This window comes from Cottoperca gobio, chromosome 9, assembly GCF_900634415.1.
Source record: "Cottoperca gobio chromosome 9, fCotGob3.1, whole genome shotgun sequence".
Lineage (NCBI taxonomy): Eukaryota > Metazoa > Chordata > Actinopteri > Perciformes > Bovichtidae > Cottoperca > Cottoperca gobio.
In genome coordinates, this window is record NC_041363.1 from 12562664 (window position 1) to 12586475 (window position 23812).

General features: G+C 40.4%; 1 protein-coding gene across 2 annotated transcripts in view; it reads left to right on the top strand.

Moving 5' to 3' along the window:
• The first annotated feature begins 6232 nt into the window (after window positions 1-6232).
• unc5ca (unc-5 netrin receptor Ca) overlaps window positions 6233-23812 on the top strand; it is a 177456-nt gene continuing 159876 nt past the window's right edge. For both annotated transcript variants that reach the window (XM_029439626.1, XM_029439627.1), the window contains exon 1: window positions 6233-6619. In XM_029439626.1, the coding sequence (XP_029295486.1) occupies window positions 6502-6619 (118 nt within the window). In that variant the 5' untranslated portion in view covers window positions 6233-6501. The remainder of the gene's footprint in view (window positions 6620-23812) is intronic.

The window sequence follows — 23812 nt, forward strand, 5'->3', positions numbered from 1 at the left end:
CAGTGTGTTCTGCAACGGGGCGGTAAGAGGATGTACACACACATCAATCTGTGTGCACACACACGTGCAAACTTCAGACAGAAACACGTGATGAAGTCTCATTTTCTCCATCTTAAAATAATACACAAAATAAATCCTCCTACAAACACTCGCTCCCATCTATGTGTACCACCTGTGCCCCTCCTCTCTCTTGCCACTCTTCTCTAATCCACTTGAATGTAGCTGGATATTAGATTAGAAAGTTATAGATGTGATTATTCGTCCCTGGGCACAGCCACCTATTCGCTGATTAAAACGTGAACTGGGGGCCATTATGTAACTGCTTAAAGAGATTAAACTTAGTCACCCCGTGGGGGCCCACTCTCTGTCATAATGCACAATAGAGATAGCTCGGGCGATGGCCCACATGATGGGATGTTAGTTATACCTACAGGTAGGAAGATAGAAGAGTAGAAAAGTGACAAAAGACTTGTGTTAGGAGAAGGGAGACTGGGAACGTAAGCTTGTCGCAAGTCTAACTTACCAAGGAATTTAGTGTCTCTTTGGAAGTGGAAGGCGGTAAGGGATTAGCTCCTTTTTCTTACAAAAAAAGACCATCACCACACATACACACACAATGTTGATGATTTAGTTTTTAGTCTTTTGCTTGAGGCTGTAGCAACATTGCTCTTATGATATAAAACAAGTGCTCCACCCAAGCAACATTGAACTTGTTAAATGATGAAAATCAACAGTCAATGTTATCACTAACTGAAATATTCATGAGTAACATGCTGGTTGTTGGCTGCTCATAATGTGAACACTCTCCCAGTGGCGTCTAGGATCAGAGCATTGGACTTCTCAAAAAGCATAATCATATGAAAAAGATCATCAAAAGATAAATGATGATGCTCATTTATTTTTGGAAGTGTAACTGTTTTCCATCTCACCAACTAGGGGTCGGGGTGAAATTGATTCATTCAATCAATTTTTAATAACATTTAAATCTACATAAGAACATAGATATTACTACTGATGGACTAATTCTACACACCAAGTCAACGTTGTGTTGAGCATTATTTTGAAATCACACAAAATGCAGTTTTTCAGTATTATTTTGTGTACAATAAAAACATTTATTTGGCAAGTTTCTGAGAAATACAAAGGCAGCTAGCCTAAGCCTACCAAGGTAATGTTTGTAACAGGCAGCATTTTAATGTTATTTTTTCAAGTCACTGAGAAATACTAAAAACGTTTTTGTAAAAAAGTGTTTATTTTTTGCATTAATCAAGTGTTCAAGGGTTGTGCTTTTACGGGGATGGACCTGTAGTGACAAAACCAGGAAGTCAGAGTGGTATCCATCTTCTCATCTAACTCTTGGAAAGAAACGATGAAGCGTATTTTCTATTAACTATTACTTTAAATTCCGCCTCCAGGAACATTTTAAAGTATGTACAAATACTCTTCTATGATTAATATTTAGTTTAACATGGTTTCCCACATAACAAGTAAAAGAAATACTCTGACAAAGGGCTAAAAGCAAATCTACTCTTTCTCCCTCATTGAGAAATTTGGGATTTGGCCTTGCCCCGCCTGCGCTAGTTTGAGCAATGCACATCATGGAGTTGCGTAGCAATGAGTTTTGGCATCTGGTCTATTTTCTCTCCGTTAGAGGAAACATCTGAGAGATTCAGCCAAACATGTTTGACTCAGATGAGGAGTCTGTTGTGCATCAAAAACTAGCAGATGTGTCAGAATAGTAAGTGTAGTTAGCATCGTTTAATTGTTAATGTTGTTTGTTAGCTTGTTAGCTTGCTGGTAGTGGTTTAGAGGGTTGTGAAACATATAACATTTAGTGGGATTTTTTTGGTATATAGTGGAAGGAAGCTCCAGGGTCTAGTTTTCAAAAGCTGCACACTCTACCATGTTTGCTGTCAAAACTTGCATTATGCTAATGAAAACTCTCGATTTTTGGGTTTCTTTTCTGGTGTTATGTCAAAGACTTTCCCTGTCGACGTGTGTCGGCATTTGCATATTTGACAGTAATTGGCGGTTTTAAATTTGTCATTTACCTAATCCAACAACACCGGAATACACCTCTGAAGTGACAACATTTCAATCAGTATAGTAAAGGTCAGACATTGGAGGGGACCAAAACACATTTATATGATGGAAATAATTGTATGGCATTAATAATAAGGTTGTGCATCAATGTAATACACTAAACTATTGATATAAAAACAGAACAATAACCTTGTGTTCATTAACCCTCCTGTTACATTCAGGGTCAAATTGACTCGTTTGAAAGTTTGAAAATCTAGGAAAAATATAATAATTTTAATGAAACTTCTTCTACTTACCTTGATTAGTGCAATACACATGTAAAATGAAAATGGTTCATGTCATGTATTTGCAACCCCCCCTGCATGTTTATATCACAGAGATTGTATTTGGGTCAATCTGACCCGGCAGTGAAAGTGGAGGTTAAAAGGGGTCAGAAGTGCATATGTGATACATATTGTTATTAGACAGACAGACAGACACGGCAGTGAAAGTGGAGGTGATGATCACGACAGTGAAATAGAGGAGAATACATCTGACGATGAAGACCATCTTGACATAAATTCTGATGATGAAGATTCTGATTATGAACCATCAGATGAAGAAACTGCTATGTCTCCAAAATAGACATTAATGTCCAAAGAAAATGAAATACAGTGGTCCTTATACCCAATAGACACCAGGCCACACTGTCGGCAGCAAACATATGTGACATTAAAGCAGTGCCAGGGATCACCAGGATGGCAGTGATTATATTACATTACAGGTCATGTCTTATCCAGAGCGACATACAGTGAACTAATTACAGGGACAGTCTCCCTGGAGCAACTCAAGGTTAACTTGCTCAGGGGTGCAATGGTGGCAGCCCTGGTGTTGAACTCACAACCTTCTGGTGTTCTGTTTGGAAGCTGTGCCACTAGGCCATCACCAGCAGACATAAAGTCTGCTTTTGAGCTGGTCCTTCCCAATGCGGTAAAGAAAATCATTCTAGAAATGACTAATCTGGAAGGGAGATGTGTGTTTGGGGAGGAGTGGAAGGAGTTGGATGAAATGCATTTACATGCGTATTTGGGTCTCCTCATCCTGGCTGGGGTCTACAAATCCAAGGATGAATCAACAGCCATCCTGTGGGATGCAGACACAGGCACAGGAACATATTTCGAGCCACAATGTCTCTTGAGACCTTTCACATTTTCTCCAGAGTAATCCGATTTGATAATCGTGAGACAAGAGCTGGCAAACGTGAGAGAGACAAGCTGGCAGCTTTTAGGACAGTGTGAGACAAGTGGGTAGAGACGCTTCCACTGCTCTATAACCCAGGACCTAATGTCTCGGTAGATGAAAGGCTGGTGGCATTCAGAGGTCGCGGCCCGTTTAAGCAATACATTTCTTCCGAACTGGTAAAATATGGCATACAAATCTGGGCATCATGTGATGCAAACTCCAGCTATGCACTGAACCTGCAGGTTTACACCTGGAAAGCCGGTTGGAGGAGCCCCAGAGAGAAATCAGGGCATAAAAATCCTTATGACTCATTTGGCTTGATTTTAAGTGAACGGGTCAATTTGACCTTGAATAGAGGTGTCTCTTCTCTATTTATCAACATCACCTGATGGAAAAAACCATGATCTGTGAGAGGTGAATCACACAATTGCACTAAATATTGATTGAATTGATAGTAATAAGAGGTACAAATAATGTACAGACAAAAAAATCTGGATTTTGGGGTTTCTGACCATTTTTTGGATAATTAAACATGCACTGGGTCAAACTGACCCACGAATATTTTTGCTGTTACAGAAAAACGAATATAACAGGAGGGATAAAGCTGTATATTATTAAATCTTTCACCCTCTTCTCTGCATTATCATGGTGGTGATATCTTCTAATGCCCTTCTGTCTCCCCCTCTCATCTTTGATGCTATGTGTTAGAAGCAAAGGAAACCAATGGGAAAATGTCTTCAACTTTCTAGATACTGTATATAATCTCTATAATGATGATAAACATGAATAACATGATGTTGGATTGTCTTTGATGATCCTCACATTCAAAGAAAAAGGAAGATGGAGACAGTGTGACATAGTCCTCAGAGAGTTTCTTTTAAAGCAGAGCTGTTGGGCTCTGGGGCAGACAGGGTACCACACACACACACACACAACACTACACACGCGCACACACACACAAAAGCCCTTCAATCGTTATTTTTTCAGTTTCAGTAGAAGAGCTATTTGGCATGCTCATCTCCAATTCACGGTTTTTGGAAATAACAATCCAAACTGTAAAAAGTGAGGAGGAGAACCCAGATCTGGTAGAATGTAGTTCCAATAAAAACTTTCTGGAAGAGGAGGCAAATGTTACAAGATGCATCAAAGTTTTGGATCTATCTTCGAATAAGTTGCCTGCCTGAACTGCTGTGGAGACTAATACACTACTTGTATATTATATTGAAGTCATTGGCAGTACATAAAGTATATATATATATATATATATATATATATATATATATATATATGTGTGTGTGTGTGTGTGAAAACCCCACTGCCACTGACTGCTGCTAGTGTAAGTGCTGATCCATATCCAAGCGTGCCATATGTTTCTTGTGTAACTTATTGCTTTCCCATTCTCAATAAAGTGGCAGAATAAAAAGGCTTTTACAGGTCCCTGCGGGCAGCAGCTACTTCCAGTGGTAGTCACTGAGCTGTGGGGCTGCTGTGGTGACAAATGGCACCAAGCACATATTTTACTATTGCCATTTACAATGCATGATCCAGGCTGTGCTGCTCAAATGACTGTGCAGCAACAGTGTTGAGAGTTGTTTGCTAGTGTGTGTGTATGTGTGTGTGTGTGTGTGTGTGTGTGTGTGTGTGTGTGTGTGTGTGTGTGGCAACCACCCACCCATACAAATATGTATTGAGCGTGTTTTGAGTTCATTCAGTATAGTTACTTAAATGTTTATCTTTTTCTTGAGTAGGGAAACATTTCAAGGTGACGCCGTGATTATAAGTAGTGGTAGTGGATAATAAAAAACTAAACATTTATCATATCTGATTTGTATTCTATGTTCGCAAAGAGAGAACACATCTGTACAAACAGCAGTGCCACGTGAATGTGTTGACGTAGAAATATGGAAAAATTTGAACATAGCAGTGAAACAAACTTGTGGTCAACCATGATTTTAAAAGGATGGCTACTGGATGGAAACGTTATCATTATTTTGTAGTCTAGTCACTATTACTTGGTTGTGGTTGCAGTGAAGGACATTGCTTGTAAAATGAACATTACTTCATATTTGCTTTTTGAAGAATCCTATTTTCAGTCTTTCGCTTTGGTTAAATTTGAAATAATTGCTGTGTTCACGTCTTTGTTATGTTATGCATTTCCCAGTATCCTACTATACGTTAATGTACACTGTGGTGGAGTGGCAAATGTATGGCTGGGTAAGTGACCTCCATTTGATGGTGCTTATGTATAGATTACTGACAAAGAAAATCAATTATAAAGTGGCTTATTTGTTTATATAATACATTAAAGTTATCAAAGCTTACTTCATTTAGTTGTTATAGAAGTGTACTTATTAAAGTGGATATAAACTCTCTTGTGAAGATCTACCTTTCACAGTACATCCTTTTGCAGGTCCAACGCACGTGACCGTCAGGGGGCAGACATCAGTCGGTGAGCTCTCGGAGAAACGTGGCTCCCTGGTTTGTTCCACACAGGTAGTAATCATAGGCGCGCACTCGGGCGTACACGCGCAAACAATAGATAGATACATAAAAATACTAGGCAGACATAGTGTAAATCAAAAACATAACCAAGTCATAAAAACAGTAATCCAAAAAAAGTACAAATAAAATACCTGCCTCTGGAAAAGTCTCTAAAAGAAAATAAATGATGATGTTATTTTAAGCTTTAAATATGACACAAGGAGTGAAAGTGGGAGATAATTTACTTCACCCTAAACGAATCAAACTACACGCATATGCCTATTCAGAGATGTCATTAAGAGTCGGATGAATTATGTTTTTATTTGTATTAATTTCAATGTTATTAAAGTGCGAAAGATAGGAAAGAGGGAAGCGGAGTGAAGGAGAGAGGGAGAAATACAGAGTCTAGTATGGTAGCCAGAGGGCGGTGGCATTTCTGTCTCTGCGTAAACGGAGAGAGTGGAGAAGGAGAGCGCACGGAGAGAAAAGCAGAGCTTAGTGGCAAGGCAGCAGTGCCGCTGACACGAGTGAAGGGACCCCGTGGCTGTTTCCACCACCGCTCTCTTCTCACAGCTTAACCTGCGCCTTTTCAGACGGACTTTGACATCGGGACTAGAGGCTATACACTCACCCACCTTTTGGTTTTGGACTCGTTTGATTAATCAGCAGACCCTGAGGTGGAGAGGGGTTTCTCATTTCTCCCACCGTGGACCGAGGAGTTGTGTGTGTGTTTATGTGTTTTACGCGTTGCTTGTAATGGGGAAAAGTGGACAGAGAAGTGGAATAGGAAACGGGGGTTTCAGCTTGGTGAGGATGTGCGCCACACCGGGGATCCTGCTTCTCCTGGTTCTCGTGCACCGAGGAGTGGCCCAAGGTAAGGCTGGACAGCGCTTCTTCTTTCATATCTTTAAACAAAAAATACTCCTTAATAGTTTCAGAGCGATGAAAGCTTTCCTTTTATTGCCGTGATGCGGCTGTGTGGTAGTGGCAGCATGCCTGTTAGTAGGAGTAGGACGTAGAAGTAGCTCCTGCTACGGAGATTTAGGATACTTTTCTATATTATTGCGCCGCATTTCCATTTAAATTGAGCTGATGCTGATGAGGTGACGCTTTACTCAGCGTCTTAAGGTGTAAACCATGTCTATGCGCATTTCCATGCCTGCTTGAAGTGCGCGGTGCCAACTGAAAGGCAAAACTCACAGCCCATGTTTCCCTGTGAGAAACGACTAATAGGCTTGGTAATTTAGGAAGATTATAACATAGGTATAACATACGGTTAATTTGTAAGGGCTGAGTAATATGTGAAAAAGTGTGGTCTCGAGTCGCTATTGAGAACCAGATAAATACGAACATGACTGCAACAAAAAACTCCCGAAGTCCCTTTCGGAATTGAATTTTTTAGGGATTATTCGCCCGTTTAAATGGGTAAATGAACTCCGAGGTTGCAGTTACATTAAGGTGAAAACGGACCTGGAGACCATGATTAGCCGACTAATGTCTCATTGCAGAGCGCTTCGCGATATCGAGGCGAAGCTTCACTGCAACGATTGGAAAATTGATCAGAAGTCACAAACACTCACAGCCGCCAGAAGCGGAGAGGCAATTATACAAATCTCAAAACACAACCGCGAGTGCTCAGAAATGTGCTGCAAACATTATGGTTGCAGTTGAAGATAAAATGCAAAAATATCACCAGCTCCCCATCATTAGCGTATAATGAGAGCTCACCATATAGCAGTACAAGTCGAGGCTGTTGAAATGATAAGGGGTGTTTAGTAGTAGCCTTCCGTACTCGCACTATAATTCCCCTGTAGAACACACCAGGCATATTAAAGTGATATTTCTGAAGAGGCAGCCACACAACGGGTGGTGTTTGTGGAGGATATGGCAGGTCGCAGGCTGACTGATAAGGAGCCTTACTTTGCACCATCAATACATGTTATTATAATTTAAGAGCTCTGTGAGATTCACAATGTAATAGGATGCTCCTCCGAAATGCTGACAGACAACACCTCTCTCACACTCAGTGACCTTCTCAGGCAGAACTACCTTGTTAATGTTCATCCAAACAAGAAAAGTATTACCAAGTCGCTTATTTCACCACTTTTCCCCTGTATGGCCTCAGTAACATGAGAAGTATGACCCTATAACTGGAACTTATGGTTGCTTTCATCCCCCATTATGGTCTATAAGTATTATGTTTTTGATCTTTACCCTCCGTTTCATAAGTAATATTCCATCTGAAAGTCTCTTAGAGGATACAGAAAGTTGCCATGTCCACGCCAGAATGCATTCACTGGATCTGTATTGACATTACTGATTGACCTAAGGTTTCTTTTTGAATTTCCGCCGTAATTGGACATGATGTTGCTGCCACCTTTCTCTCGTTGCCCAGGGGAACAGCATTTCAGCAACACCCACTAATATTCATTATGACCGTTTTCTATCGGTTTACTGTTAAATCAATACATTGCAATTTAGGGACACGATTTGAGTAGGCTTTCGCCCACCTCTGATAAATTGCACCTTGCCACCAGCGTGCGACTCAATTTGACTTTGGTAGAGAAATCTAATAATTGGAAACTAAAACTGTTGTTTTTTTAGGCAAATAAAACTCTTAAATCTTTGCAGACTGCTGAAAACTGCAGTTCTGTCCCTTGTTCTGCCCACATTTATAAAAATTTGTATTTCTCCTCTCCCTCCTATAGTTTGGTTTATGTTCCTGTCTGTTATTTTTCTGTTCCTAACAACTTGACTCGTGTCTCTGAAGTTTGTTCTTTGTGTGCGAGGAGTCACTCCATTAGTTGTTCTATTGAATGGGGCAAAACACACACACACACACTGACCTAACTGTGGGGGAGCTGGTTGCTTTGTGTACATAACTGATCCTCTCTCTGCATCAGTGCTGGATTCAATTCCCGGCACATTCAGGTAGTGATTTTTAAACTGTTTCCGTGGGCATTTTGTCTTTGAATGGGAAATACAAATAGTTGTTTTAATCAAATGAATAGGCTGTTAATTTCTGCTCATGCATCATTGAGTGTCTTATGGCCAGTTGTTGCCTTCAGTGTAACGTTGCTGCGAAATATGTGGTTTGGTATGGTTTAATAGCTGAGTTTGGTTTTGAGGTTGTGACTAATGATGTTCAGGATGACGGTGTTTGTGGAAATTAACCTGGCACTGCTGTGGATTCAAATCTAACAATGATGAATGATGAGAACCATCAAATATTACAATGTGAAGATGTTTAAAAGAGAAAGAAATATCCCTCGCATAACAGTTTTAATCCATGTTTTTCTATTCAACATCCAGGTCGCTCCTTAACCTTTTTAATTATTAACCTTTTTCTTTTTTTTTTTAGCTCAATCTGGCATTAAGACATCTTTCTCCTAGCTCTGCACTGCTATAGAAAACTGTGTTACACTGTGGAAAAATGTCTTCTTCTACACACAATTGTTCACACACAGTCATGTGCCCTTACAATGAGAGGAGAGTGTTGGTTGAGATCCTCTCATTCCAGTTTGAGTGCACGTGTACGCCTTCCAACTAAGCCCCACCCTCAAGCCTCTTGGCCTATTAAAAAGCCATTAGCTAAGCCCTCTTACGTTTGATCTGGATTGAATGGGTGTCAAGATCACTCTACAAAGTCTGAAAATTCCCCTTGTTTATTATGATGACTAAGCTGCGGAGTAGCCAGGTTCTACAATTTAGCTGCTACTGTATACAGTGTCTAAAACATGTAGTGTGTTTCTGCTTTATACAGCCCCCTGCAGCCACAGTCATTTTGGATTCCACAGTTTGGCCGTTGGGTTCTGGTTACAGACGCTCGTATTGCATCTTGTGTTTCAACTCGGAAGCACTTTTAAATGAACACAGCCATTTATACGAGGATAACTTTTTCACTTTGTTTAAATATATATTTTTGAACTTAATTAACACAGTTTAAAATAAAAAAATGAGTGTGTTTCTGTGTCCTGTGCAGATTGGAGTAGGTGTATATGTGTGAACACGGTGGTGCAGAGGTGTATAGATGTACTGAAAGTGCTCGCATGAGGGGTGTGTGACTGTGTTTATGAATTTGGCAGCTTAGGGATATTCTCAGGGAACTCCTGTGGTGTTTGTGTGTGTTTGTGTGTGTGTATTTGTGTGTGTGTGTGTTTCTGTGCACACATGTGTACCAGAATGTCTATACGTGGGAGATGGTGTGATTTTGTACATGTGTGTCAACTTGGCTTCATCACGGTGCTCCAGCAGAGCTCACATGGTATTTTGCTGTGTGTGTCTGTGTGCGCGCACACACACTCTTGGCATTATGATATTGCCAGAGCTCCCATGCTGTCTCCCATTATGCTCTGATCCTGTCCCATGGTGCATTGCAGCCATCCAGGGTTCAGTGCTTGTAGGGGGACAGCTGGGAATTATTGGAACTAAATACTCCAATTTGATTGGCTGTGCTACTCAAGCCAACCCAATGTGATTGGCTGAACGGGTTTTATGTGGTAAATTTGATGCTGTTTTTGTATCCGAGCGAGAGAGGGGGGAGATAGAAAGAGTGAGAGAGAGGAAGGATGAATGGATGAGGAAGGGAGAGATCTCTCTGGGTGGTTTGTACCAGCTTTGATCACTCCACTAAGACTTGACAAGCTGACTGACTGCCACACACACACACATACTCACACACAGAACACACACACACAGCAAGATATTTCTGCTTTCAAACAATGCTGCATTCTGTCTGCAATCTCTGCGTGTGTGTATGTGAGGGTATTAGTGTGTGTGTGTGTGTGTGTGTGTGTGTGTGTGTGCGTGTGTGTGTGTGTGTGGGCTCGGACAGGCGTTCACAGGAGTGTGTGAAAGGAAGTCTTTGACTGTGTCTGGGGTTGTTTTGTATAAAGACCCTCCTGCTGCTAGCAGCAGCAGCCTAGTAATGGCAGATTTCCCTCACCCTCTCTGCCTTCTTTTTACATATTTTTGTATCCTTGCTTACTCATCCATACATTTGATAGACTCTTAGACCAGAGATGAGACATTTTTCCAGCCACCTTTTCTCTATCTCTATCCTTTCAGTCTGTGTCTATGTTAGCTGCTGAATGGATTTTACTGACCTTTTTTCTCTTTCCTCGTCTGTGGCCTTGCAATGTTCATCCATTCACTGAGTAGATTTTCTGTTGGACTGTGAATATGCTAGATATTTTGTGTCCACCTACAGTTTAGTGCATCTTATATATGGTTTACTTAGAGCCCATAGCAATTACAGCTCGGACTATTTCAAGATTCAAGAGGCTGAACGTGGGTTGTTTGTGGAGCGGCACAGAATCTTTACAGGCATGTTTTTCTTTTGAGAAAAGCAGAGATGAAATCGGGTTTAGAAGGCGCAAGTGTGGTTTTCAAACGGCTGTGTCGACAAAGTGCATCACACCGCTTGCACCATTTACTATCTCTCGCTCTCTGCAAGGGAAAACCCAGGATGGAACATAAGAATGTGTCCCTCTGTGGGTGTGCTTGTGCGTGGATTTGTGTCTGTGAGCGTGCATGTTTACGAGAGAGAGGGGCTGAGCTAGAGAAAAGAGGAAAAAGAGAAAGGAGAAGCTAAATATTCTAAAACCGATTCCCAGCGTCTCTTGCTATTAGGTATTATTCCTTCTAGAGTTTCATGTAAAGATCTGGAATTATGAATTTTTCATGGCCTGCGAAACCTAACGCCTCATTTGGGGCTCCCATTTCCAGGCTTTTTGTACTAGTTAGTGTGTGTGTGTGTGTGTGTGTGTGTGTGTGTGTGTGTGTGTGTGTGTGTGTATGGGGCGCGTGTTCTGAGAGAACGCCGTTTGTTCCCAATCAATGGCCTACTATATAGTTCCCACTGGACCCATACAGTTCTGAGCTGCAAAAAATGATAAGCCTCTTTTTTTTAGTGTTTTTAATCACAGATTAAGATGTAAACTTACTTCATTATCTTTAAGGTTATACTATTAAACCAGACTGCAAGATAATAAAAAAAAGATCATATCGTTGGAAGAAATTCACATTATCATGGAACAGCTCAAAGTTCATTTGTTGCCTTTGCCACTATAGTTCACACAAACACCCTGTAGAATTATTTTGGAAAGCTAAATCAGAGACAAATTCTCTTATTTTTTTGAAGCCTACTCCAAGAAGAAACTGGGTCTCTTTCATTCCAATTGGACTCAGTAAACTGGAGCCACCGAGTGCAAGGCCACAGATTCTTGTTCTGTTGTCCATCGTCTCAATTCCTCTTTGCTGTCATGTGTCCCCATTTCTCTCACTCTCTCTGTCCTGCTTTCTCTCCTTCCCATCTGCTCCCTCTGACATTCTGTTTGCCTCTCTCACTTCTCGCTCCCCTCTATTATTCTCTTCCTCTGCTACTGTCTCTCACCACTCTGTCCCTTGTCTCTAGTTAGATTTACACTGTTTAATTAGAGTGTGGCCCAAACAGTGGACATATTGTTGTACATCTGAACGGGGCCCACAACCAGCGGGACATTATGTGTTTGTGTGTATGTACGTGTTTGTTCACAGAAATTGGGGGGAAACTCATCAGTGAGCCTGAGGGAGGGAGAGGGTTTGCCCACACACACGCACGCACATGCACATGCAAACACAGGCCAAGTGCAGATAGGAAAGAAGGATAGAGACGGGTAGAGAATTGGATCTCCTCACCATGCTAGCTGCTCTCCATTGAAATTGCACCCTGTATCTCATTTTTTAAGGCCTTGCCTCTATTCACAGCCAGCAGCTTAGGCTTTTCATGGTCTATATATTCTTTTTATTTGATACCGTAAAACCTCCAGTAAATAGCACGGGACGGTTTACTTGCATCAAAACACAATGTGCAGCACAACGCTTGTATTGAAGTCAAGCGGCTACCGGAGCCACTTTAATTTCTTCTATGTGTGAAGAAACCAACTTCTGCCTCTTCATCTTAATCCCCCTGTCCCATCCTATGTCTGTTTCTGACACTTTGTTTGGATTCATGCCAAACAACCAATCTGCTGCGTCTCCAGATTTGTTCTGCTCATGACGCTCTTATTAAAGACGGGCTTTAAAATTGGGGGTGTAAGTGTCGTTTTTTTTTTTTTTAAGTATTATCCCATATTTCTGCAGTGTGAAACCTTTTTATAAGCCGCAGCATTGCTTAGAGGTCGCTCCTTAAACACACACAAATTCAAAAGACAACACATTTCTAAGTACATGTGCTCCGTTTGAAAGAACAATTCCTCGAGTGCAGACACACGACCAGCAGATGCGTGCTGGGTGCTTTGGCTGAGTGGTGTGTTTATGTGTCGGCGCAAGAGAGTCTTTATTTGTGTCAGCATGAATATGTAATTAATCTGCTATTGAGAAAAGACGACGTGCCGCAGCAGGGGGTCCACAAGGCTGAGACCCTGGGTCCTTTTTGTTTCCACTGAAAGCTTGTTATGGGCATTGTCCTATATTGAGAGAATGAGAAAGAAAACAGAGAGGAGAAACAAGGTTGAGAGCAGAACTATAAGAGAAATAAAGAGAGTAAAAGAGAATGAAGAGAAGAAAACTAAAGGGGAAGGTGTTTTTTTTTGGTGAAGAATTTGACATTCACAGTCCTTTTTGATAGGAAACAAAGCTGCACTGTAAAAGCCCATTCAACTCCTGGTTGAGAGCGGATTGTGGAGAGGAGGAGGGAGCAAGCTAGCAAGTGGGCCGAGCGGCGTTGGGAAGCCGCCTGAAGGATTAGTCTTTCTCTTCTTCGTATCTTTCGCCACTACATTCTCTCTTTCTTTGTAACTCTTTTTTCCTCTCCCGTTCTCCTTTCCACATCCCCCTTTTTCACCATTTTCCTCTCTCACTCTTTCTTGCTCCTTCAATCCAACCCCTCCCTCCCTCCCTCCCTCACCCCCAACAGTAACTCTTTTCTTTTCCCCCCCTCTCTCTTTGTGCCAAAACTGTCTGGTAATCTAGTGGTCCATCTGAAGGAATATGCAAAAACCTGAAACCATAATTACTATAATCACCACTGCAACTTTTTACCTCCTAGGCTTACGTCTGCACTTTGCACATGTGTGTGTGTGTGCACACACCCACACACAACCACACAAGAGGTATGCCTGTTTTGAAAGAGCACATTGTAGTTCTGTAGGATGCCGTGAAAAAGGGGATTTAGCATGTGTTGTAAAGTTTGTTTTTGTGCCTGTTTTCCTACTGTAGACATGATGTAATTTACTGTACTGTACCCATATGGGCTTAGGAAAAACAAGGGACTAACACACACAAGAATGCACAAAACCGACAGAAACGCTGTAACATTTGATTCAAGTTTATTGTGTGTGATCGGTACAGAGGAGCACACACACACAAACACACTGTGTACTATAGACTTACATATGGTACAACAAGTCCATTCACTCATTTTGGCTCTAGACCGGCTGTAACAAGGAACCCGGTTTATGTGACTCCGCTGGTGACAAGATTACGTGTAAGCAGTTTGCTTTGATTCATTTGAGCACAACATTCTAAGTGGCTAATGAATATGGCCAGCACTTTGCTGAGAAGGCACATTTTTGTGTGTCTGTTGTATGTGGATGAAATATCACATTGTTATTTTCCAGAATTATCCATGCACACAGAGCTTCTTTCCCCCTCCCCCTCACCCTGAGGAGCACAGGTAGGAAGGCACTGTAGGTGGAGAAAGGAGAGAGAATAATGACTCCACTGTAAAAATGTTACTTCCTGAAATCTTTTGTTCTGCAGGGAAAGAAAAGTGATCGTATAGGGGTGAAAGAGACAGGGAATCAGAAGAGCCAGGCAGAGGCAATGCTGAATGAGTGGGAGGAAAAAAGATATAGTGACTTGGATATAGGGACATCAAGCGCGGGAGTGAGATAGAAAAAGACTGCAGGGTTAGTAATTAATCGCAGCAAGGGAAGAGATTTGAGGAACCTCAACAATGAAAAAGGGATGATTTCACTCCACTTGAATTTACAGTCATCCAGGGGCTTTGGTGTTTTCATCCCCCTATTTTGGCCTCTAGAGGTCAGAGGCTAAGAGTACAGACTTGATCAAAATAAGTAGATTGTTTACAGAAGGGCAAGTTGTTAGTGTTTATTGGTCACATTATGAGGAAGAAAAACAACCATGTCAACACTGTGAAAATGCAGGAGGAAACAAATTGAGCTGTTTTTTTGTGAGCTGTGTGTGCGTCCGTGAAGACATTCAAAAGCTTTTTTTTTTTTTTTCCTCAGTCTTGTACAAAGGGACAATTTAGCTGCCTCTCACACTGCCCAAGGCTAAGTGCTGAAACTGAACTGTTATCACTGTAAAGTCTTGGTTTACTTTGCTTTGTGAGTAAATGTTACTCCTGGACTGAAAACAACAGTCTGCTGGCTTGATATTAAAAAATGATCTGTCTTTGGTGAGCTAGTCAGTCGTCTACCAAGTCTTTGGTCTATGCTACACAGAGTGAAAGCTACAAGTTGTATATAACTTTTTTTTTTGCTTGATGGGAAAAGGTATCTATTGTCTGTTGGTCGACACGTTTCTGTATGGAAAGAGAAAGTGAATTTATTCATCACTTTCTTCCCATATGAGACTGCACAGAACAGATTGTTTCCCCGCAGGTTCTACTTCTACATTACAATGGTGCAAACTTAATACCTTGTGTTTTATTGCATGCTTTTGAAAGTCTTTTGTTTGGTGTGCAGACCTTGTTATACAGGTTGTCCTATAGGGGAATAACTTTTAATATTGAGTGAAATAAGACTGCATTATGAATAAAAACCTTACAGGTCACTTTGGTTTTGGTATCTTATTGAATATAACTGCACACATATATTTTGGACAAAGAGCAACCCTGCTTAATGTGCAGATTCTTTAAAATAAAAATAAATAAAAAATAAGTATCTGGATAAGCCTAATTAATGAAAACATGCAATAAATAAACGGCAGTGGCAAATTTAATAATTCATATTTATTTTTTGTTTTTGACCGAATTTGATTAAAATCAATTTAGGTTAATATCAGATTAAAATGTGTATTTACTTATGATTGTAGCAATGGTCCATTTGTTAATATATCAGTTAGGGCACTAAAAGCTTTTTTATTCAGTAGCTTAAAACAGTTAACTGTTGCCACCAACTTTAATAAGCACCAAGTCAGCTGCTGGTACAGATAATCAGATATTACTTTTTGGGAAAGACTGTTCCAAAGAGGCTTAAATTAAATGGGGTGATGATGAGGTCAATGGATTAAGGCTTTAAAGTTGTTTTGAATGATTGAGAGATTTAAGATTTTCTATCCTACAGTGTCTCACCAACCTCACAGTGAAAGTCAGGTTTTATTATGGGAGTTCGACATTGTGACTCAGCAGTGTAGCTATACAAGTGCAGACCTACTGACTTGTTTTGTGCAGTTGTTTAGTATGTTTCAGATATGCTTTGTTTTCATTGATTCTCTCCCACACAGACTTTGTGTGTGTGTGTGTGTGTGTGTGTGTGTGTGAACGCGTGTGTGTGCTAACTTGTTAGCTGAGCTCCTCTGATCTAAGCCCTCTGGCTCTCCGTGCTGTATTGTCTTACAACATTTATTGATGTTTATTGAAAATGAGCCTTTGGCTTGAGCCTAAAAAATCTCTCTCTTTCACTCTTTCTCTCTCTGCTTGTGGTATTTTGTATGTCCATCCCCAAGGATTTCAGTAAGGCTTAAGGCTCACGGCAGGTACAGTGGTAATCTTGAATTGTACTTATGTCTATCACTGCAAATCCTTAAAATAATCAACACTGAGATGCACCACATATGACACACTGTTCATGAAATGTTGAGGTATCACATCATTATCTGTGTCTTGGGATGGTAGAGAGTGGCGCTCCCTGCTGTGACAGCTGATGAAATCTACATGTAATTTTACATGGAAGTCACACACACACACACACACACACACACACACACACACACACACAGACACACACGTTTGATCTGAGAAAAGTTTTTATAATGGCACTGCATGAACAAGTGAAACAAAGTTAAAGAGTTAAATTGGACCGTTGGTATGTAAGAAACAGACGATGGCGTCTTTCAAACGCCGTCTGTATGTTAATAATTCTTTATTCTCTAGTAAGAAGCACAGGGAAAGACGAGAGTAAAGAAATGCAACAACTGGAACAGTGTCCTGGTCTTAGTCATTCTTTTACCAAATAATTTACAATTTACTTTGATGATGTAAACATTACTGTTTTATTCTGTGTGCATCAGCACTGCTTTTAGGAGACTGTGGTAATAGTATTTTCCCGGCATCATTTATTTTTAATGAATGCATTTTATTTTGTTTTATTTTGGATCTGTTACATCAGATATGTCTTTTCTGGCACTTGCTAAACTAAGTTGTATATCTTAAGACAAAGAAATGGTAATGAAAAGTACTTTATTTTAAAACTTTTTTTTTTTATACAATAAGTGCTGGTTTGGATGATGTAATCCTGTAGTCACTTTCCCTAATGTAGGGAGTCAACGGCCACTGCAGATGTATACATTCAAATTAAAAGTATGGGCATCAAGAAATAGTCAAGTGAGCATATTTGACATAAACATAGAATTAACTTAATTTCATTGTGGTGTTGATTTTATAAAGAAAACCTTTTTTACCACTTAAGCACTTTAAGTCCTTACTTTTCAAACCGAAAAATGGTCTGTTTTATATTGAGATATTTTGACTGGTGGAATTGTTTCTTGTTTGTGGGTGCAAGCTCTCACTGTGGCTTTTCCGTCGTCATGCAATTTCTTTGGGGCCCACAAGCACTTTGTGTCATTTTCAGCTCACAACAAAGGCACTTCTTAGCTGTCTTTTCCCAGAAATAATAGAACATATCTCTTGCTGATGGTCCCAGTAGTGTGAGGAAAGTTAATTTAGCACAATTTAATAAAGTACATCAAAAGATCCCAATAGACCACAGGTGTTTCATATCCGAGGCAGTAACCCAGCACATTTCAGAGGGTTTGGAGGGTTTTGATTCAAGTGTTCACCTCAGACAGATATTCTTGCTTTTTTTGCTTTCCTTTTTTTTTTTTACTGTTGCTATCATCATCATCATCATCATCGTCATTATCATTTCCCCGAGGCACAGCTGGTGAAGTGGTGCAGTAACGGTTTTCAGCACACAAACTGGCTCACTGTCCAATGACATGTGGCTCAATCGGCCCGCCAACACTGGGACAACACACACACACACACACACACACACACACACACACACACACACACACACACACACACACACACACACACACATAATGGCACTGAATGGTTAGTTTGGCAGTTAAAGTAGCAGTGTTGATAGACACTGTGCTTCCATATGCAGTAGCTGTTGTGTTCTTGGCAGGTGTGATATGTCCTGTCACTTTCTTAAACTATGGCTTAGAATTTTGGCAGTTGGGAGTTTCAGAAGGGCGGGAAAAGCCACCTGTGCTGTTGTAGCGATCCATTATCCTAAAAGTTTAATGCCTAATTATGATTGTACCAAATTCACTCAAACTCTTCTTTGAATTTTTAGGTATCAAAGTTGCCCTGTGATAGGCATATTATATTTAATATTAATATTGTGCTATTAAACTTGACTTTTAGCATTTTGGTTATTATAATACGGTGATATAACTTAAATGTTGTCCTTCCCTGGGCTTACAGTAAGTTATCTGATCTTGCCGTGCGGTATTGCCGTGATTTAATATTCCACTTTACAGATGGGGGACTCACAAGAGACAGATTTTATATAAAAAAAGAAAGTAATGAGTAAACTTGATGACACCAGGCTTAATTTTTTCAAACTTTGTAAAAGTCCCTCTAGAGAACCCAGAAGATATTATACAAATGTTCATAGGCTGAGTGAAGGCCCTGTCACACATATCCGTATGACAGAAACTTATGCAGGCGCATACGAAATATCTGCAATAGGTTGATATAAATTAAGGGTAAGTTGTGATCGTTTAAATGACGGAGATGATACGCCGAACACGCCAGACATACGGCCCTGTCACACAGTTCTGTACGGCAGAAACATGCCGGCGTATATGAAAATTAGCTAAAAATGTCCAAATACAACCAACTTTTCCACAGCGGTGTTGTAGCTGACGCATACATAACAAATTATGATACGTATGTCCAACCTATTGATAGCGTATCACTTACTTATACAAAACGTAAGTGTCTGGCCAACGGAGCTGGAAAAGTGCCATCTGGTTCATCTGATGCTGGAGAACGGCTAACATGCTGAACGCTAGCTGTACTGTAGAAACACGTTTAATAAGTTACTCCGTCGTCAGGCATAATGTTAACAGAGGGTAGGAATAGGTTATCCACTCGTTACCCCAGCGTAACACAGTGAGCTCTTAACGAATACTACTTATACCTTATATCAACGTACACCAGCGTGTTGCCGATATTTTGTATACCCCATATTTTTGTATATCTTATGCATTCGTTGAGCATTCGTCTGATACATTCTGTATTAGTAAGTGATGCGCTATCAATAGGTTAGACATGCGTATCTGTATACGTTCACTTTTCTGATCCGATGAAAAGTTGGACATATTTGGACTCCGGCATACGTTTCTGTCATACGGATATGTGCAACAGGGTCTTAATGCTCCTTGAGACATGTGTAACATTTGTAAAATGCACCTTTAAAGGTTTTGTCTATTCTGGAAACGCCAAAAGTCATTCCTATAATATCTACTTATTGATATTGAAAATTGATTAGTGAAAATATTGTGTTTGAATGTTTCTGTGATCTTAAAATGGAGACATTTACATGGAATTTAGAGTGACCAGGACATTCATCTACATTCTAATATTTGAGCTGGTAAAGAGGTTAAGTGTTGCCTAAGCTTGTGCATCTTTGATAAAGTATGTCCATCCTTTTTCATAACACGTCTTTTTCCAAGATACTATAGCGCCACACCAGGCCTGGACATGTACCTCAAATAAATTGGTTGCAACTGTACCAGCTTCACACAATTGCAACATTGTTACCTTCTTTTTGAAACGTGCTCCATGTCCCGTGTGCAAGTAGCCATCTGAAAGCTATATATATATATATATATATTGTGTGCCAATGACATCATGTGTATTAATTTTTTTCTGTGAGCAGATGAATGAGCGAAAGATGTAAGTCATAGTGTCACAGCAGGGTTCTTTTTTCCACATCAAAAGAACATGAAATAAGTTTCTGTGAGCCTTCCTCCGTTTTTTCCTCTGTGTTCATCTCCGTTTCAGTTTTACACTGCATTTTGTCCGCCGTCGCTTCCGTTTTCTCCTTCCTTCGTTCTTTTCTTCCTTCCTTCCCTAGTTCCTTCCTGGGGGAAAGGGAGATTTAAACTTTAAACAAAAGAAGCAAGGAGGAAAACTTTGCAGAAACATTTGAAGTGTTTTCCCCCTTCTCTGATCTGAGAAATGTCATCCACACCCAAGAAACATTTTGAAAAGAAGCATAAAGTAGCTGACTAAAGCCAGACAATGCCCATGGCTCTCTCTAGCTCCTCCAAATCCTTGTATTGTTGCTGTGGTTATTTGTGTTACTTCTTCCTCTGGGCCCCTCCAGGGTTTTTGTTTATCTCCGCTGAGTGCTGAGGTCTTGTCAGAAAATGAGGGCAGGGCTGCCGTTTTGGCCCCAGGTCAACTCACAACTCACAAAAGTTTATTTTCAGTTTGAAAATGAACTGAAACTCACAGTTAATGACACACTTGTCAGTTAGTTAGAGTTCAGATTTAGTTATTTTTTTTCTGATAATTTGGAAACATCTACAGTGTGTTGCTGTGTTCATTCAGCAGTGGAGAGCTGTAGGAGTAAGAACATTGGAAACCATGAAACAGAAACCTGCTGGACTTTCGTCCTGAAATCACGTATCGCTAAAGAACCACAAATACAAAGCTTGTTTAGGACAGTTATGCATTTGATCCAATGTTGCTGCATTAACCTTAACAGAATGAAATGCGATTATTAAATGTGTGTTCTGTAAATGAGCAAAAGCGACTGATTGAGAGCACAGCATTAAGTTTAACTGTTCGAGAGCAAACGTGTCGCCCCTCATTTAATCTCTGGCTGAAAGGCCCCTATGCTGTAGGATTGAAGGGAAAAGAGCAGCCTTCACCTTCCCAGAATAGTTTCCCTCCACACTATGCTGCTGTAGAGTTTAGTTTAAACCCTTTAAGCTTTTAGTTCCATCACTTTTGGTCTTTAGAGCAGAGGAGTGGAGGTGTGTCCGATGAATTATTTACAGAGCACAGAGTTAAGATAACAAAATGCTTCAGAGTTTCAGACAGACTGGTGCCATCGGGGTGATACAGACTTTGTGACCGGTGTCTTAGAGAGCTTAGTTGAAGAAAATGTCAAAATCCTGATATCATCAATACTATCCTAAAGGGTCTATTCATTCAAATTTCAAAAAATGTTTTCTCAAGGGGTATCAAGCCATGGAGATAGTTCTGGTTTTTATTCAAGGTATTAAAATATGTGTCTCTAAGATTTCTACTCTCACCTCAAGACAATCGTGGTAAGCAGAGTTTCAAAAGTCCCATGCAGCGGTTGCATGGGACGGAGGTATTGCCTCAAGGAAATGTTACATCATTTCAATAGTATTGGTACAATAGAATGGGACAGAGAGGGCTAATCAAAAACAAAGTAACCACTTTAAAGTTAAGATACCTTTTGATACCTTTATTTCAGGTGAGGTTTCCCCTACTTTGTCTTCAGTCAATTCTCCAAACAAGATCCTCTAATCTGCGCAAACAAAACCGATTGTATTCAGGTTTTGTAGACCAAGTGTTGCAACCAATTTGCCTGTAGAAAATCAATCAAGACAGATTTACCGTTTGGCCTATGTTGGATACATATAATTGTTTAACACACACACACACACACACACACACACACACACACACACACACACGCACACACACATGTCTCGGAGGTCTGCTTAAGTGGACATTTAATCACCAAGGACCTTTTCCTGCTCGCTACTTCACTGAGTGGGTCGGACACACAAATACACACACAAACTGTTCCTTGGTGTTACACGCAAACACACCCTGTCGCGTGGCAGTGTATTGATTTGCAGTGTTGTTCTTGTGCTGTTGGTTAAACAAGACAGTAATAATGGAGCAACATTGTTTAGTCTGCTTATTGAACTGTGACTGGCCGACATTGATTGTTGTCTTCTGCTTCGGGAATGCATTTGTGTCCGTCTGTGTGTGTGTGTGTGTGTGTGTGTGTGTGTGTGTATATATGTATATGTGTGTGTGTGATTGGGAGTGTTGTTGTGGACATTTAGGTGTGTGTTTGTGTTTGTAGCTAGCCTTGAGAAAGAGAAGGAGGAACCATTTCAGGCAGGAACGATTTTCTGCTTAAGTTTCTATCACTAATTTCTCTTTTTCCTTGGCAGTTTAGAGGTTGACGCTCAGTCAAGGCTGCAGAAAATATAGAGCGAGGAAAGGGTACAGAAGACAGCGAGGGCGTAAAGAAAGAGTTAGTGAGAGGTAAATAATCACTGAAGTGTACGACACAATGACTATAGGCAGAGCTTGGTGAGAGAGACAAAGAATAAGAGAGAATGAGAACAAGGGCGAGAGGGCTGCTAAAAGAAGGTGAGAGAAGACGAGAGAAGCAGATACAATGCAAGGAAAAGTCACATGTCACATTTCAAAGCCTCCATCAACTTCATGAACACTATTTCAGTCATTTTTCATATCTGCACTTCTCACACAGATCAATAAAAATCACTGCAGCATCACTCATATGTCTGATTCTGAAAATAGAGCTGTTTTATAACCTGGAGCTGCAGCTGGAGTCAAATGAATGCTTAGCACATCAGGGTAACATTTGGCCCTGATCTATACATCTCAGAGCTAATTAGTCTAGAGAGCTATTTCTCAAATATCAAACTGCCTCACATTGAGCATTCATTGAATAAATGTCCCTTTTTTTTTTCTTCTCCCCCCCCCCCCCCCAACCCAGAGGCAAATCTTTTTTAAAGTTAGGAGTATCAGAACTTTAGGTTTGAGACTTTCATGTACAAATTAAATATTTGTACTGCTAAGTGGCCAGTTGCAGAGCCCTGTGTAGTGCTGCAGTGTAGGGGGATGGTGGTCTACTGGTAAGGGGGAAGTGGAAGTTTTAGGCTTTCAAATGGAACACCGGAAGGTTGTCAGTTTAATACCAGGCGCTGCCACCATTATGCCGAGAGCAAGGCACTTAACCCCGAGTTGCTCCTGTAGTTAGTTCACTGTCAATCGCTCTGGATCAGAGCGTCTGCTAAATGACAAATGTAAGTGTTTAAATACATCTTCAAAATTAGCAACATGGTACGACTGAAGTATAAGCTTAATTAAGGCACATTTATGAAGTGCTATCCTGTATGCTTCAAAGTAATGCATTGAGCTCTGTGAATTTCTATTCATCACAAGCTGTTTTGATATTACACAAGGTTATGTCGTCTAAAATTTCCATGCCTAAAGCTCTACAAGCAGCCATGAATTATTCATGATAGTTTAATATTGAAATTGGTCATTTGTTTCCATGCCAAAGCACTGTGAAAGGAGAATTACAGAATGCTTTGGCACCCAATAATGAATCATCAATATGTTTTGATTTGACACTGAAAGCATCCTATATTAGCTAGGTTTTATTATAATGAACAGAGACTTCAGAAGTACCTCGGACATTTCAGCGCTCGTCACATTTCTGGCTCAGGGGTTGAACTGGTCTCTCTGAGACTCGCAGAGGGAGATGCTTGGTCTGCAGATTCTGGCCCATCAGCTCATTCCAGTTTTTCTTTTAACACACATGCATGGTCGTACACTTGCAGTAATGTCTGATGCAAGTCTCCACGCACTTTGATATACATATACATGAGCAGACATACGCATTCGCAGCACATCGACTATTTGCCCTCATTTCTTATGAATTTTGAATTTAGAGTCAAGTGGCTGTCTTTTAAATGGAAATAAGTGGTTTATACCTTTTTTTCCAAGAATGTGAAGAAACTCAAAATAGCTCTCTGTTTGAATTAAATTGTTGCTTTCATTTGAAAAATA